At 34.8% G+C, this 15,738-nt stretch overlaps 2 protein-coding genes across 2 annotated transcripts; both read left to right on the top strand.

Moving 5' to 3' along the window:
• Nucleotides 1–2,306: 2,306 nt before the first annotated feature.
• On the top strand, nucleotides 2,307–3,072 carry LOC135149949 (ubiquitin C-terminal hydrolase 12-like). Its single transcript, XM_064086237.1, has 3 exons — nucleotides 2,307–2,332; nucleotides 2,443–2,612; nucleotides 2,765–3,072. Exons 1-3 carry the CDS (start codon nucleotides 2,307–2,309, stop codon nucleotides 3,070–3,072), a joined length of 504 nt encoding a protein of 167 aa, XP_063942307.1.
• A 9,313-nt stretch (nucleotides 3,073–12,385) lies between these two features.
• On the top strand, nucleotides 12,386–15,738 carry LOC108196845 (ankyrin repeat-containing protein At5g02620-like). Its single transcript, XM_017364309.2, has 3 exons — nucleotides 12,386–13,018; nucleotides 13,848–14,398; nucleotides 15,070–15,738. The coding sequence occupies exons 1-3, from the start codon at nucleotides 12,421–12,423 to the stop codon at nucleotides 15,652–15,654; spliced, it is 1,734 nt and encodes a 577-aa protein (XP_017219798.1). The 5' UTR covers nucleotides 12,386–12,420; the 3' UTR covers nucleotides 15,655–15,738.

Below are 15,738 nucleotides of genomic sequence, written 5' to 3'. Positions count from 1 at the left end.
GAAAACCTTCAATTCCAGAGATGTAACCTTTCAAGAAAATATTTTTCCTTTTAATAACCCATCCTCAAACACTTATCTGGAACCTACACCTTGTCCTATGCCTCCTTCTGTTCCAACACCAGACTTTGATGACCTTGATATTCCAGAACTTGAAACCAACCCTGAGCCCTCCTCAAACCAAACCAATGATCCTCCACCTCCTAACAATGACCTCAGAAGGTCCTCCAGAATAAGTAAACCTCCTGGATGGCTTAATGATTACAGTCACTCATTGTCTACTTCTGCCAACATAGCTCAGATAGCTGATCATTATGTCAAACCTCAATTCAACTGTTTTCTGGCATCTTTAGAACATGCAGCAGATCCTATGTCATTCAAACAAGCAGCTCAGCACAAGTGTTGGATAGATGCAATGAACAAAGAATTGACCGCTCTTGAAGACAACAAAACATGGGAGATCACAACTTTGCCTCCAAACAAAAAAGCTATAGGCTGCAAATGGGTTTTCAAAACAAAGTTCAATCCTGATGGAACAATCGAAAGGTACAAGGCGAGATTGGTTATTCTTGGCTGCAAACAGATATATGGTATTGATTATCTAGAGACGTTTGCTCCCGTTGCTAAACTCACGACGGTCAGAACCTTACTAGCAGTTGCTGCAATGCAAGATTGGATAGTTATTCAAATGGATGTCACCAATGCATTCTTGCATGGTGACCTCCAAGAGACGGTGTACATGAAATTCCCACAGGGATATACGGGACTTGGCAGCCGAATTGATTACGATCATCCTCTCACCCCTGCACATACAACTATGGTCTGCAAACTCATCAAGTCCCTCTATGGTTTGAAGCATAGCCCAAGAAAATGGTTCGATAAACTTTCCGCCAAGCTTCTGTCTCTGGAGTATACTCAATCAAAAACAGATTACAGTCTGTTCACAAAAGCAACCTCCAACTCAATCACACTTATCTTGGTGTATGTTGATGACCTTCTCATTGCCGGCAATTCAAATGAAGCCATTCTTAACCTGAAGACATACTTGTCTGGTTCTTTTCACATGAAAGATCTCGGAGATGTAAGCTATTTTCTGGGCATTGAAATAGAAAGATCAGATGCAGGCTTCTTTCTGTCTCAAAAGAAGTACACCAAAGATCTCTTAACTGAGTTTGGCATGCACAATGCCACTCCTCTGAAGTTGCCTATGGATATTCATCTTAAGTTAGGTCATACAAAGGGCGATCTTTTGACTGATCCATACACCTATCAGAGGCTCATCGGCAAGCTTATTTACTTAACTATCACGAGGCCTGACATCACATTCCCTGTCCATGTGTTGAGTCAATATATGCAAAGCCCCACCACAGTTCATATGCAGGCTGGCAAACGAATTTTAAGGTATTTACTAAGCAATCCAGGGCAAGGTATACTTCTAGCATCCTCATCTGCAGCACAAGTCCAGGCTTATTGCGATAGTGATTGGGCTAGCTGCCCAAACACTCGAAGGTCAACAACAGGCTTCTGTATTTTTCTGGGACATTCTCCTGTGTCTTGGAAATCGAAAAAGCAAAACATAGTTGCAAGGTCCACTGCTGAGGCGGAGTACAGAGCCATGGCTCTCACTGCTTGCGAAATTACTTGGATTACGGCTCTGTTGCAAGATATGGGACTCACAAACTTGCCACCAACTGTTCTTCAATGTGACAACATGGCAGCTATCTCAATTGCTGCAAACCCTGTGCTCCATGAACGCACAAAGCACGTTGAGATAGACTGCCATTACATTCGAGACAAGGTTCAATCTGGAGCAATTGTTACACACTATGTTCCATCTCATTCGCAGATTGCTGATGTGCTCACCAAACCTCTCTCTGTTAAACAGCATTATAGTCTTCTACACAAGCTTGGAGCTTCTGTCAAAACTTCAGCTCAGCTTGAAGGGGAGTAATGAAGGAAGGGTCCACAGAATGCCTAGTCAGCCACCTATCTGCAGCACTTTATTTACCGTTATTGTCATTGTCTTTTCCTTTCTCTAGCTGTTATGTTATTTTGTCTGGACTCTAGTATTATGCCATCTGTTAAAGGCAATTATGGAAGTAGTAGTACAAGGTTGTTAGGAAAAGATTCCATCCTATCAGCATATAGCTGAGGAGTATGCACCATAGTTATTCAGAATGAAAACAATATGCTTTGAGCAAAAGAGTCTGGAAAGTTGTCTCTAGTTTCATCACCATTATTTCTGTGCATTCATCTTTTTCATTTAATCATCACTTGTTGATATAGGAGCTGAAAAATATGAATCTGCAATGTTTAAGGCCAGTGGTTACACATGGTACTACTATTTCATTTTTTTTACATTGAAATCATATAATTATGTAGAGTAGGCTAGATTATAGTGTTTGAGTATTTATATTGTTATATATTGTATATATTTGGTTGCAGGAGATTAATTTTGTACCCGAATGGAAACGCAAGAAGAGGGGGTGGAGGACATATATCGCTTTACTTAGCCATAGAGAAGACAGACTCGCTTCCTCTTGGTTGGGAGGCAAATGTAACTTACAAGATGTTTGTGTTTGATCACAATAAGGATCGATACCTGACCATTCAAGGTGTGTGTATCGAAAAATTTGCTATTGTGACATTGACATTCTTATTTAATTAATTTATGTCTTGGCCTTGTTTGTCATTTTATATTTCTGTTCTGATCTGCTGGCATGCTATTAAGTGATTTGTGTCTTCTTGTGTGTGGTTCTTTTTGAAGATGAGCCGAGGCATCAAATTCGACGGTTTCATCGCGCCAAGAAAGAAAGTGGTTTTGACAGATTGATAACATTAGAGACTTTCAATGCTGCAGCAAATGGTTATCTTATTGATGATTCTTGTGTATTTGGCGTCGAAGTTTTTGAGGTTAAAGATACTGGAATAGGTGAGACTATAAAGATGATTGAGGATCCCCTAGAAGTCACTTTCGACTGGAAAGTATGTGAGTTTTCCAGAGTCTGCAAAGAAAAGCTTAACGGTGAAAATCTCATTTCAGAGGAATTTACAGTTGGAAAAAGCAAGTGGTAAGTTTTTTATGATGATTTATTGATATATTCTGGGAATTGCTAAACTTTCAAGTATGATAAATATACTACTCCCTCCGTTTCAATTTACATGTCCACTTTTGGAAAAATTATTTGTTTCAAATTAGTTGTCCACCTTCAACTTTCAATGCAAAATCATATTTCCAAAGCCAATTCTACTCCACATATCTCTTATTTATATTTCCTAGATCGACCATATTATAGTCATTTAATGCAACTAATTTGTAAAAGATCACTTTTCTTAAACTGTGTGATTTTTTTAAAGTGGACATCTAATTTGAAACGGAGGGAGTATTTAATTTGTTTTTGTATATTGGCAAGAACATGTTAAAGCTATTGCAGGGGCTCTAAGATTTTCATTTTAAAATTTAAATTAAGTATATGGTTAATCAATCCGATTAACGAGAACGGGAATCTTAAATTCATGTATCAGTATGTAGATTGAACCCCAATCTCATTTGGAGTCTAAATTATATTTTACACTCTACTTGAGATATCCGTTCTCATGTCTCTCATTCCCATACGCTTGATTCTCGTTCTACATACGATTCAAACTCCCCCTGACAGTAATTGCTTCGTTTTTTTGAACTTTGTTTCGTTGTATTGCATGATTAAGGCATTTAAGGCTATATCCGAACGGGGATTATTGTGTTAAAGACCGTTTGGGTTTGTTTCTGGAGTTGGTCGAGGCCCCCCCATCGGGGAAAAAAGTTCTGGTAGAGTTCTGGCTGCTCATAAAGAATCAAGGATCTGATCATTATCGTGAATATGCAGGTCTGTGTAGACATTTACTTTCAAATAAAGAATGCTAAGCAGGATCAGACCAATGGTATAATGATATATTTCAAATTTTTTTCGTTTCAGGGGGAGACAGATGGTACAGTACTAGTCCCACGGAATTCACTAGTGACGTAAATAAATCCTGGGGTCCTGCAGAGTTCTTGTTGTTGAGTGATCTTAAAAGTAAGGCCAGTGGCTTCATAGTGAATGATACTCTACTGATACAAGCAAAGGTTAAGATAAAGACCGAAATCACAGGTTTTTCTTAAAAAATGAGTTATTAATCAGACCTATTTGTTCAAGGGTGGAGTTCAGTTTTTGATTGAAAGTTGTTGGTCTTGCATTATGTGAGGAAAAGCTACTTGTGCTTTAAATTGGATTTTTTGTTGTTGTTATGGATTAGTGCATTCGTTAGGAGGATAATTAATATTTTCAAAATCTTAAGACAATTTTTCTCTATTTTATTTTTCAGCATAGTTTTCGTTATCTTTTACAGTAAAGCTAGTACATTAAAATCAGTGAAGTTGATAATAATTAACTTAATTACAGGCCTTAAAAATTACAAGTCATTAAGTTATAGCAAAATATTTCGATTTCACTGCGAAAACCATCGAAGTTATGGAAGAAGAAAGAACATATCCAGTACTTGCAGATGATTTTAATCAAGGTTTGTTTTCATGAACAAAGTTCATACCTGCAATGTTCTTCATGCTAAACATGCACACTTTACCCATCAGAGGCAGGCTGCGGCCAACTTAATTACCCTAGCTAGAAGTAATATTGTAATTTTCTGTCAGGTGAAGAATCATGTGGTTCAGTACTTTAATATTTTTATGAACATAAAAGAAATTAATCCATACTTTAATAAGATATATTGATGAAAAAGTAATATAAAATGGAAAAAGAAATGAATAGAATTTGTGGAGCTTATTTAAAGAATGAAGAGAAATAATTAGTGCGGTTTATTAAAAAAGTGAGAGGGAAAAAGAATTAAAATAACTTTTCATTTCTAAAAACTATGAATTGAATAGATAGTTTAATTTTAAGAATGATTAAAATACTGTTAAGATGTCAGGTTACTTAATTTAAAAATAATAGTACTAGTATGCTGAAGTTGCTCTCGATACTTCTGATAAATATTAAATCAGACGTAATATTATTTTCTTGTCGCAGAAAAGTCATTTTGTGTCTTTGTGCCACTCAACCCAAGTGGATAATATACTACCAACAAGTCTTTTTGTTGGCACAATTTGGCTGGGCATGCTGCATACAATATTTCTTCCTAATTCAGCTCGTAAAAATTTGTACCGGTGAAGCGTAGTAATCCAAATTTGAAAGGTATTGTTGTAAATCTTGTAATATATACTATTAAACTATACAAAAATAAGAAAAGGAAACTATTCTAGAAAGTATAAAGAGAATAGGAGATGGAGAGAGAAAGTAGTTGTATTTCAGAATATTTCAGAATTGAATTCATTTCAACTGAACCAGCTATTTATAGAGGTTGGTTGATGAATCTTCCTAACTAAGATTTGCAATACTTCTAGGTTAAGTATTACGATTCTTCTCGAGTAAGTATCGTAAGTCTTCCTCGATAAGCTATGCGAGTCTTCTTTAGTAAGTTTCGTCGGACTTCCTTGATAAGCTTTGCGAGTCTTCCTTAGTAAGTTTCACCAAACTTACTTGATAAGATTTGCGAGTCTTCTTGACTAAGCTTTTGACAATCACTTAATATATTATTTTATAACACTCCCCCTTGATTGTCAAATGCGAGTTATCATAGAGATTGTCTGCCTCGTTAAAACCTTGCAAGGAAAAACCCAGTGGGATAAAAACCTTGTCGAAGGAAAAAGAGTACAGTCTCCCCCTGAATTAAATTACTCACATTTCGACATCTTGATCTAGTAGATCTTTTAATCTTCGTATACCCATATAACTTCGTAACTTCTCAAATGTTGATGTCGGTAATGACTTTGCAGGTTTATCCACCAGGTTATTGGATGAACGAACTTGTTGTACATCAATATCACCATTTTCTTGAAACTCCTGAGTATAGAAGAATTCTGACAATATGTGTTTTGTTCGATCTCCTTAGATATGTCTTTTCTTGAGTTGTCTTAACCAAATACATCATTTGCTTGCTTCATGAATTTCCAGTAACTTTGTTTGTAATCGCCCAAAGTGAAGATCTGACATGTATCCAGCATCTTTTAGTTGGGCCAGAATTGAATCTCGCCAACAGGTTCACAACAAATGCAATATAAGGGCTCCAATTGCACGAAGGTAGGAAACTTCAGATTCGAGTCCTTATTCATCCTGTTCTCTAGGACGGAAGGGATCCTTTTCAACCTCAAGTGATTGACAAACCATTGACGTGGTTAGTGGATGAACTTTGTCCACTTAGAACCGATCAAGGACCTTTTCAATGTAGTTTGATTGATAAACAAATATGCCTGAAGATAAGTGTTCCACCTGTATACCTAAATAAAATCTTGTCTTTCGAAGATCTTTCATTTCAAAACTCATTTTTCAAATGGTTAATAGCATTAGTAATATCTTCAAAAGTACCAATAATATTCAAATCATCCACATATCAACAATTATAACAAAAACGGTTGGTGAACGTTGAATAAAAATGCAAAGACATACCTGGTGATTAACATATCCATCATTCAATAATTATTTACCAAGCATGTTGTACCACATACGACCAAATTGTTTCAAACCATATAATAATCGTTGGGATATAACATAATATAAATGTCAAGGCTTAGTGTCCTCTATCTCTAATCCTTCAGGGATTTTCATAAAAATATCACTATTAAGTGATATATAAAAGTATGCTATCACAACGTCCATCAGACGTGTTTCCAAAGCCATACTCATTATAAAATGAGAGGTAACTCCATCCATTACAGGAGAGTATATTTCCTGGTGATTAAAATTATACCCATTTGGAAATAAAAGTAACTCTATCCCTTATAGGAGAGTATGTTTCCTAATAATCAAATCCAGGTCTCTGAGAGAATCCTTGGGCTATCAACCAAGCTTTATATCTCACAATTTCATCTCTCATTTCATTTTCATACAAATACTCATCTATTCCCAACAGGGGCTTCACCAGCTGGTGTTTAAACTATAGGTCCATATACATTTACCTTGCGCAAGAATTGCAATTCTTCCTAGATTGCAATTTTTCATTTTGGCCAATCATATCATTGTCGACACTCTTCCACACTTTGTGGTTCAAGATCGGAGTTCATAATAATATTGCATACATATCGCAATCTCAATACTCCCACGATCCAATTATCTCATTGTCGACACTTCTCCACACTTTGTGGTTTAGGATCGGAGTTTATAATAATATCACATATCACGGAAAAACATACACATCATCAATCTTAGTACTCTCACGATCCAATAATTTCCCTTTATGTACATAAATTATAGAGATCTCATAACTTTCAGGTACCTTTGCTTCCATGGAAGCATTTGCCACTTCTGGGGCATTTGCCACTTCTAGGGCATGTGCCACTTCTGGGGCAATTTCCTCTTCAGGAGGATTTGTCACAGCCACTTCAGGGGCTTGAACCTCTTCAGGAGGCAATACCACTTCTGGGGTATGTATTTGTCACTTCTGGGACAATATCATCTTTCAGAGATAATCCCATTTCTAGGAATTTTGTTTCAGCCACTTCAGGGGCTCAAACCTCTTCAGGAGGTAATACCACTTCTGGGGTATTTTATGGAATTGTTGCCACTTCTTGGCAAGTCTAATTAATTTCCGTTTCATAAAAGAATAACCTCTACAAGGGGTAATACCGCTTTTAGGGTATATATCAAAAAGCTTGCCACTTCTGGGGCAAGTATAATCAATTTGTAATTTCACAGTACAATATCATATGTACGAATAGATTTCCCACGCTTCCGGCGTGCTTATTATATTCTAACCAATTCTTCAAAAATTGCTTTATAAATCATGATTTCAATCCTTACCAAAGCATTAATAGCATGTATGTGTGATAATATGTCTAAAAATCACTAAAAGAATTCGGCATTGATTATCAATATTTTGCATATAAATAACTCTTTGAAGTTATGACCCATATTATTAGTAGATCAATATAATTCAAAACTGATGCATTCGAAGATATCACATAATTTATGCAAAATATTTTCTCCCCCTGATATAGGGAATATAGATTCACCAAAATGAAAATCAGCATACTGAGCAGAAAAAATATCACCAGTTAATGGCTCTAGATACCTTATATTAAACGAAGAATCAAAACCAGCATATATACTATTGTGCCTCAGTGTAGTTCTTTGTGACAATGCAATAAGGGCACATTCTTCAATTATCAAAAGTCCCCCACTAGTATCTCTAAAATCTTTTTAATGACCAGTTAACCAAAAGATTGTCTATGACAATCATATGATTCGATTTTATTTGTGAACTACTATTTGACAAGATACTAAATAATTGTAGCTCACATAGCTCTTTACTCTATTGATTATTAAGGCAAGTAATTTGGTAAAGGCATATAAGGGACCATCGAGTTGACGCTTCAATAAAGTACCTAAATGTGCCAGAAGATGGATGAATAGGACCACAAATGTCACCTTGAATTCTTTCTAAGAATTTCGGGGATTCAGTTTGAAGCTTAACTAGGAATGATCAGACAATCAAAACTTTTTAAGGAACATACTGAACAAGGAAGTTCACCTTGGGCATTACCTTTTGAGTTATAAAAGGATGTCCTCTAGATTCTTTAATAATATGACGCATCATAGATATTCCTAGATGATCAAGCCTTTCATGCCAAGGGAAAAGTAGTTTTAGGTTTGTGACTTTGGGAATGTTGACACTATGAGATTCAATAGCTCTTATTCTTGTAACATATAATCCTGAAGAAATTGAGTGAAATTTTTCAAAGACCTTTTTATTGTCAACGGTGTTTGAGGTGATGAGAAGATATTCTTTTTCATTCTCATCAGTAGTTTCAACGTGAAACCATTACAAACGAGTATCTTTAAACCTTAGTAGGTTTCTAGTTGCCTTTCTAGAGTATAGAGCATCTTATGTGCGTCTTATTTGGCAGAATAAAACTAGCTTCTCAGAAACCTCTATTATGTATGATGTACCCAATACCGTCCAGACATGTAAGTTGGTTTTATTAGTCAACTGTGAAAGTATTTCTAAGTTTTTAACATAGTGTGTGGTTGTGCAATCAATAATGCATATATCTTCCATCTCTATACATATATAAATGAAAAACATCTTTTAAAAACACACCGAGTATACCAAACAACAACATGAAACAAGCAGATAAAGAAAATAAGTAAAACATAAAGGTAATAAGTAAAGCAAGACAATACGTATGAAGTCTAGTCCTCTCAACCATAATAAAGGTTAGCACCAATATCTATTTCATTTGAGACCTTATTGATTGGTTCATCAACTAGATTATAATTAGAAAAGTTTGTTTCTACTCTCTTTCCATTATTCTTTTGGATAACCCATACAGATCAACAAGATGTTTAGGTGTGCGATAGGTACATTGCCAATGTCCCTCAGATCCGCACCAATGACGTATGCCTCGGTTCTCTCCTTCTTGGATGCCTTTCTTTTGGCACTTCACGTTGTCATTTCTAGTGGCCTGAGTTTTAACCATCACGTTGCCCCTTCAGGTGGCCAGAATGATATTGATTTCGAAACCGACTATGGAAATTTCAACGTCCACAGTTTCGTCCATAACCTCGTCCTCCTCTATGCCCTTTCCCACGTTCATTCTTCAGGAATGACGTGTTATGTACTTCAGGTACCTGGGCAGAGCCTATGGGACGAATCTGATGGTTTTTCAATAGCAACTCATTATTCTTTTCAACCACAAGAAGGAGATATACCATCGCACCATATTTTTGGAAACTCCGCTCTTTATATCGTTGTGCCAAAATCATAGTATTTGGGTGAAAAGTTGATAGGGTCTTTTCAATTATTTCAGCATCAATAATATTTTCACCATACAAAATTAATTTGAGCTTATCTTGAAAAAAAAAACAGAATTATATTCAGCTACATATTTGAAATCTTGTAACCTTAAATCAACCAGTCAAAACGGGCAGATGGTAAGTGAATAGGTTTCTGGTGATCAAATCTATCCTTGAGATTATTCCAAAGGGTAAGGGGATTTCTGATAATGAGATATTCAGATTTTAGGTCTTCATGGATGTGATGTCTTAGAAAGATAATTGGTTTGACATTTTGTTAAACAATGGGGATTATTTTCTAAATCAATAGTGTCCTAGGCTGTTAGCACTAAGGTGTAATATCACATCAAGGAACCAAGATAGATAATTATTCCCAGAAACATCCAAGGAAACAAATTCTAATTTTACAAGGTTCGTCATTCTGAATGTAAAATAAATATTTAAAACATGACCTATCAATATTTCAAGTTAATACAAAAACAATTTAATATCTATACAGTATGATATAACTAAAAAGTTTTAACGGCATTGTCGCCATTAACAAATCAAGCAATAGTAAAGTCATAAGCTATAACGATAGTAATAATCGTAAAATGAGTAGAGATAGATCGTACCTTATTTCTGTGAAAGTCGCAGTATTTAGAGTTGGTTAGATTGTACCTGTTTATGATGTACCTGTTTGACTTATCTCAGTTTGGCAGAGTCCTTCTTTGGCATATCTCAGTTCGGCAGAGTCTCGTGCTGATAACGTGTTGTAAATCTTGTAATATATACTATTAAACTATACAAAAATAAGAAAAGGAAACTATTCTAGAAAGTATAAAGAGAATAGGAGATGGAGAGAGAAAGTAGTTGTATTTCAGAATATTTCAGAATTGAATTCATTTCAACTGAACCAGCTATTTATAGAGGTTGGTTGATGAATCTTCCTAACTAAGATTTGCAATACTTCTAGGTTAAGTATTACGATTCTTCTCGAGTAAGTATCGTAAGTCTTCCTCGATAAGCTATGCGAGTCTTCTTTAGTAAGTTTCGTCGGACTTCCTTGATAAGCTTTGCGAGTCTTCCTTAGTAAGTTTCACCAAACTTACTTGATAAGATTTGCGAGTCTTCTTGACTAAGCTTTTGACAATCACTTAATATATTATTTTATAACAGGTATCATTATTTATCCAATTTTGAATCATTTTTCAGTTCATAGTTGGAGGGGGTTGTGAATATCTAAGTTTAAATTTTTAGATCACGATTGAAAATTTTTTAAAAGTATTTTGTGTAAATACATATAAAAGATACTTTGAAAAGAGAAACAAATATATTTTTTGACATGTTTTTTTCTCCCAAAAAAATATGTAAAAGAGGATGGAGATTAACTATTATATATTTTTTGGTGTACCCCAGAAAATTAACTATTGCCGGAGACCTGTTCAAACGTACTTTTTTACGACAATAATTGATATGTTGAAATTTTAATATTACCTACGTCTTCGATATATACATCTAGGTGACGTTTAAGATAATCAATTCAATTCACTGCTGATTAACGTTAGTATATGAATAAGATGCTCCATGTTCACATGAGTATCAGAATAATTAACCCCAGTGGAGCATATATATTTTTTAGAGAGCAAAGTGGCGACTGATTATTGTTAGGTAGAAATTATTTATTCCCTTTGTTCTAAAATACATGACCCATTATTTATTCCCTTTATTATTTATATACATTATATAATTGTAAAAGTAAAATAAAAAAAATTATCAATTAGTACATCTAACATATTTTAAATGTAACTTCTGTTTCTTAAATAATAAATATATAATTTTTTAATAATTATTTAAAAATTGATCAATATAACCTTTTAAAAACTGAAAGATACCGGCCAAGAGTATCAATATATTACTTATTTTCTAAAATAATAAATATATCATTGTTTTAATAATTATTTAAAAATAAATCAGTTTGACTTTTTAAAAACTGAAAAGCACCGAGAATTGTCATATATAGGGCCGTTTGGGTGAGTCGTGAGCTTATAAAATAAGTGTTTCCTGCTTAAAATAAAAAAATAGAGTAGGGTGTTTGTCACGGGCTTATAATCCCGGTTTCTGGAATTATAAATTAGAAACACTTATTTGCACCGTTTGTATAAGAAGTCAAGAAGTACTTATAAAAAGCTACGATAACTAGCTTTTGTCTCACGGTTTCTATTTATTTCCCAAACACTTTTATCACTTATAGGTCTTAGCTCACCCAAACGCCAAACCGACCCTAAGGAGTGATTAAAGTGTTTGGAAAAAAAGTTGAAGCCCCCGAAACAAAGTCAGCATTCGTGATTAACTTTTTATGAGTACTTCTTGACTTTTTATACAAACGGTACAAATAAACGCTTCTAACTTATAACTCTAGAAGTCGGGCTTTTAAGTGGTAAACAAACACCACCATAATATATTACGTATTAAATTCGCAACTTGCACATATTTGTACCAGAAGAGCGCCCCAGTGTCTATAAATATGAGTACTAGTTTAAGGTTAGGTGATCATATAAACAATCATCTCTACACAATGAATCATATGCATCCTGAGTTGTACCGAGCTGTCTGCGATAATAACCTTGTTGCCTTCAAGGAGCACGACTGGATTACAGTCCGTGATCAACTGACACCTGCAAATAACACGGTGCTTCACCTTGCATGCCAAACAGGGAGCCTAGCATGTCTGAACGAGATTCTGAGCAGAGCCGATGAATCACTAGTCTTGCAGGTCAACTCAAGAGGCGATACTGCTCTTCACCTAGCCGCAAGAAATGGACACTATGATGCGGTTACAGCACTCATTAGTACCGTCAAGTCCTGGGTTCAAAACACATCACCTACCCTCCTTCAAAATCTGATTAGAGCAGCTAATCACTTGGAACTGGAGACGGCCTTGCACGCGGCAGTTCGATACAATCACAAGGATGTGGTTGAACTGTTGGTAAAAGAAGATCCGAGTTACTCGTATCCTCAGAATAAGCATAATGAAACTCCACTCTACTTGGCGGCGTTTAGGTGTTTAACGGATGTGATCAAAGTAATTCTTAATAATTGTGAATCGCTAACCTACGAAGGGCCAGATGGAAGAACGGCTTTACATGCTAGCTTGATGAATGCTGAGGGATATGGTATGTCCTGCACAATCTGCTATCTTATGTCCCGTTTATTTGTATACAAATTGTGTTTTGAACTTTTTAGTCATTTATATGCATTACAAAAGTTTTTATTTTTTAAACTTTTTATGAATCAAAATTTTAGTTATATATTTTAGTTAAGAAAATGAAAAATTCAGAAATATTATTTTATATTATGCGGTCACAGCACCTGATGAATATAGGTGTGATCTCTAAAGAAAAATAGAGGGAGTATACAATTGATGGGGTGAGGCAGTATTAAATTTGTTAACATAGGCATGCTTACATTAAAAGACGGACAATTTGAATATTATTATGCCAAATATCCGTTTCGATCATTTATTTATATAGTAAATATATTTATTATTAAATAGCTAATATTATTTAAATTTCTATCGATATCCAGTTTTTTCAAAATCTCCGAATTGACAGATTAATCCCTTACAAATGGCCGACCGACTCAATTTTGAAATCAGATTAAATCTTTATACATTTTTCTTAATCGAAGTATATGTAATATATTATTAAAATTAAAATACTAATATTGTTTTAAATATAAACAATTATAGAATTTATGATACAGTAAATATATTTATTATTAATTAAATAACTAATATAATAATTACAAAATTTAAATAATATTTTAATATTAAAATATAACCGATTTTCACTCCGATTAATTTCCGATTTCTTATTAGTGCTCAATCGGTATCTCATAATATTTACATTCAGTTTCACCTGGAACATCATGCATGCCCTCAACTTCTTCTTCTTCTCCATTTTTTCGTTAATAGTTATATATTTCTTCATCATGTTATGTCAGAATGCTCGATACTTTTAGGGGAAAAGAACAAAGATCTTATAAAGTCGGCGGACAATAACGGATGGACGGCATTGCATTACGGGGCAAACAACAATAATTTTGTATCCGTTATATACTTATTGAAGGCAGATCAATCTGTGGCGTATTTAACGGATAAACATAAGAGAACAGCTCTTCACATAGCAGCATACAAAGGAAGTGTAAGTGTGATAAATGCACTTGTATTTACAGTGCCGGATATTTTGGAGACTGTAGACGAGAATGGTCAGAATTTTTTGCATATTGCCGTGAAGCAACGCCAGAAGTCCGTGCTTAAATTCTTCTTCTCAAGTGAAGAAGTTAGTCGTTTGAGGATTGATTTTCTTAATCAAAAAGATAAAGAAGGGAACACCCCTCTTCACCTAATTGCAAAATTTGAATGTTATGTTCCGGAGCTTGATGGTAGACACGACTGGATTTGGAAAGCTGACTGGGATGCAGTCGATAACACGAATTGGACTCCCGCAGATGTGCTGCAAGGAAAAAAAAATGGAACCCTGATCGATGAGGAGGTAAGTGCACTTTACTATGTGACTCAAGGGCTAGCTTTATACTACTATCTAATTATCTTAATTTTTTCTAAATGTTGGTGATTAATCATCGATTAATCCCTTCTCCGTAATTCACTGAACTGATTAAATATCAGATTATTTCACTGATCATCAGATTAATCCCCAATTAGTTCTTGTTTCGTGACTTCATCGATTAAGTCTAATTTCCTCTTTTTACACCACTGATATTTACACTGTCCTTAATTAATTGTTATTTTTGATTTTGGAGCTCAAATTCCTTATCATGGACTTAAAATTATTTAATTTTGCCAGCTAGTTTATCTCGTACCTAAATTAGTTACTAATTTATATTTTTGTTGGGCTCAAAAACATATTAGTATTTGCATGATTCATATAAATTTGAGTTTTTTTAGTTAGAAATATTCAACATTCACAATGGTACGTTTCATATCATTTCAAAATTAGTTATTAATATATATTTTTGTTGTGTTTAAAAACACATTGTTATTTACACGATACATATTGTTATTTTTTATTCTCCATGTTGATAATCATATATCTACATGGAGAATAAAATATCAAGAAAAACGGGAAAGAATACGCTCAACTAGAACTATTACTAAATAAAATTAATTTGTATACTTACTCAACATTACTTGACAATCGTCCAGGCACTTATTGGAGCAACACTTGATAAAACCTACAACAGATACCTTTTGACAGAGTGGATTAAAGATAAAGCAATGGGAGGTGAAGATGAAAGTGGTGACGTGGGAAGTGAAAAATTCAACAAAGAAATGGTGAACACCCATATGATAGTGGCTGCCCTCATAACAACAATTGCCTTGACAGCAGGGTTTGCCATGCCAGGTGGTTTCGACGGCAATCAAGGTCCAAACCAAGGGTCTCCCCTGCTTATACACAAGACGGCCTTTAAGACATTTATGGTAACAGATGCAATGGCTCTCCTATTTTCACTTTCTTCGCTGTTTCTCTACTTCTTGACATCACTGTACCAGAGGATATCAGTGGTAGAATCCTTGCTTATCGTCGCTATAGCGTTCAATATTGTTTCGGTTGCAGCCATGATGCTAGCCTTCATTGCAGGGACTTCTGCTGTATTATCTCACTCGTCGGGTCTCACCCTTACTGTTTGTATCATCTCTTCTTTATTTCTTCTCCTGTTCTGTTCCGTATGCTTTGTATATTTCAGGAAACTCGTATATGTGCTAAAGATAGGTTTAAGAGCTTTGTAATTAGTAGTGTTTGATTCCAAGCTTTGTGATGTATTTGATTTTTATTTATTGTGCACTGTTAATTTAGCACACTGTTTCATTTTA

Source organism: Daucus carota, chromosome 1, assembly GCF_001625215.2.
Source record: "Daucus carota subsp. sativus chromosome 1, DH1 v3.0, whole genome shotgun sequence".
In the NCBI taxonomy this organism is placed as follows: domain Eukaryota; kingdom Viridiplantae; phylum Streptophyta; class Magnoliopsida; order Apiales; family Apiaceae; genus Daucus; species Daucus carota.
Note: the sequence above shows the minus strand (reverse complement) of the source record. Positions and strands in the feature narration are given on the sequence as shown.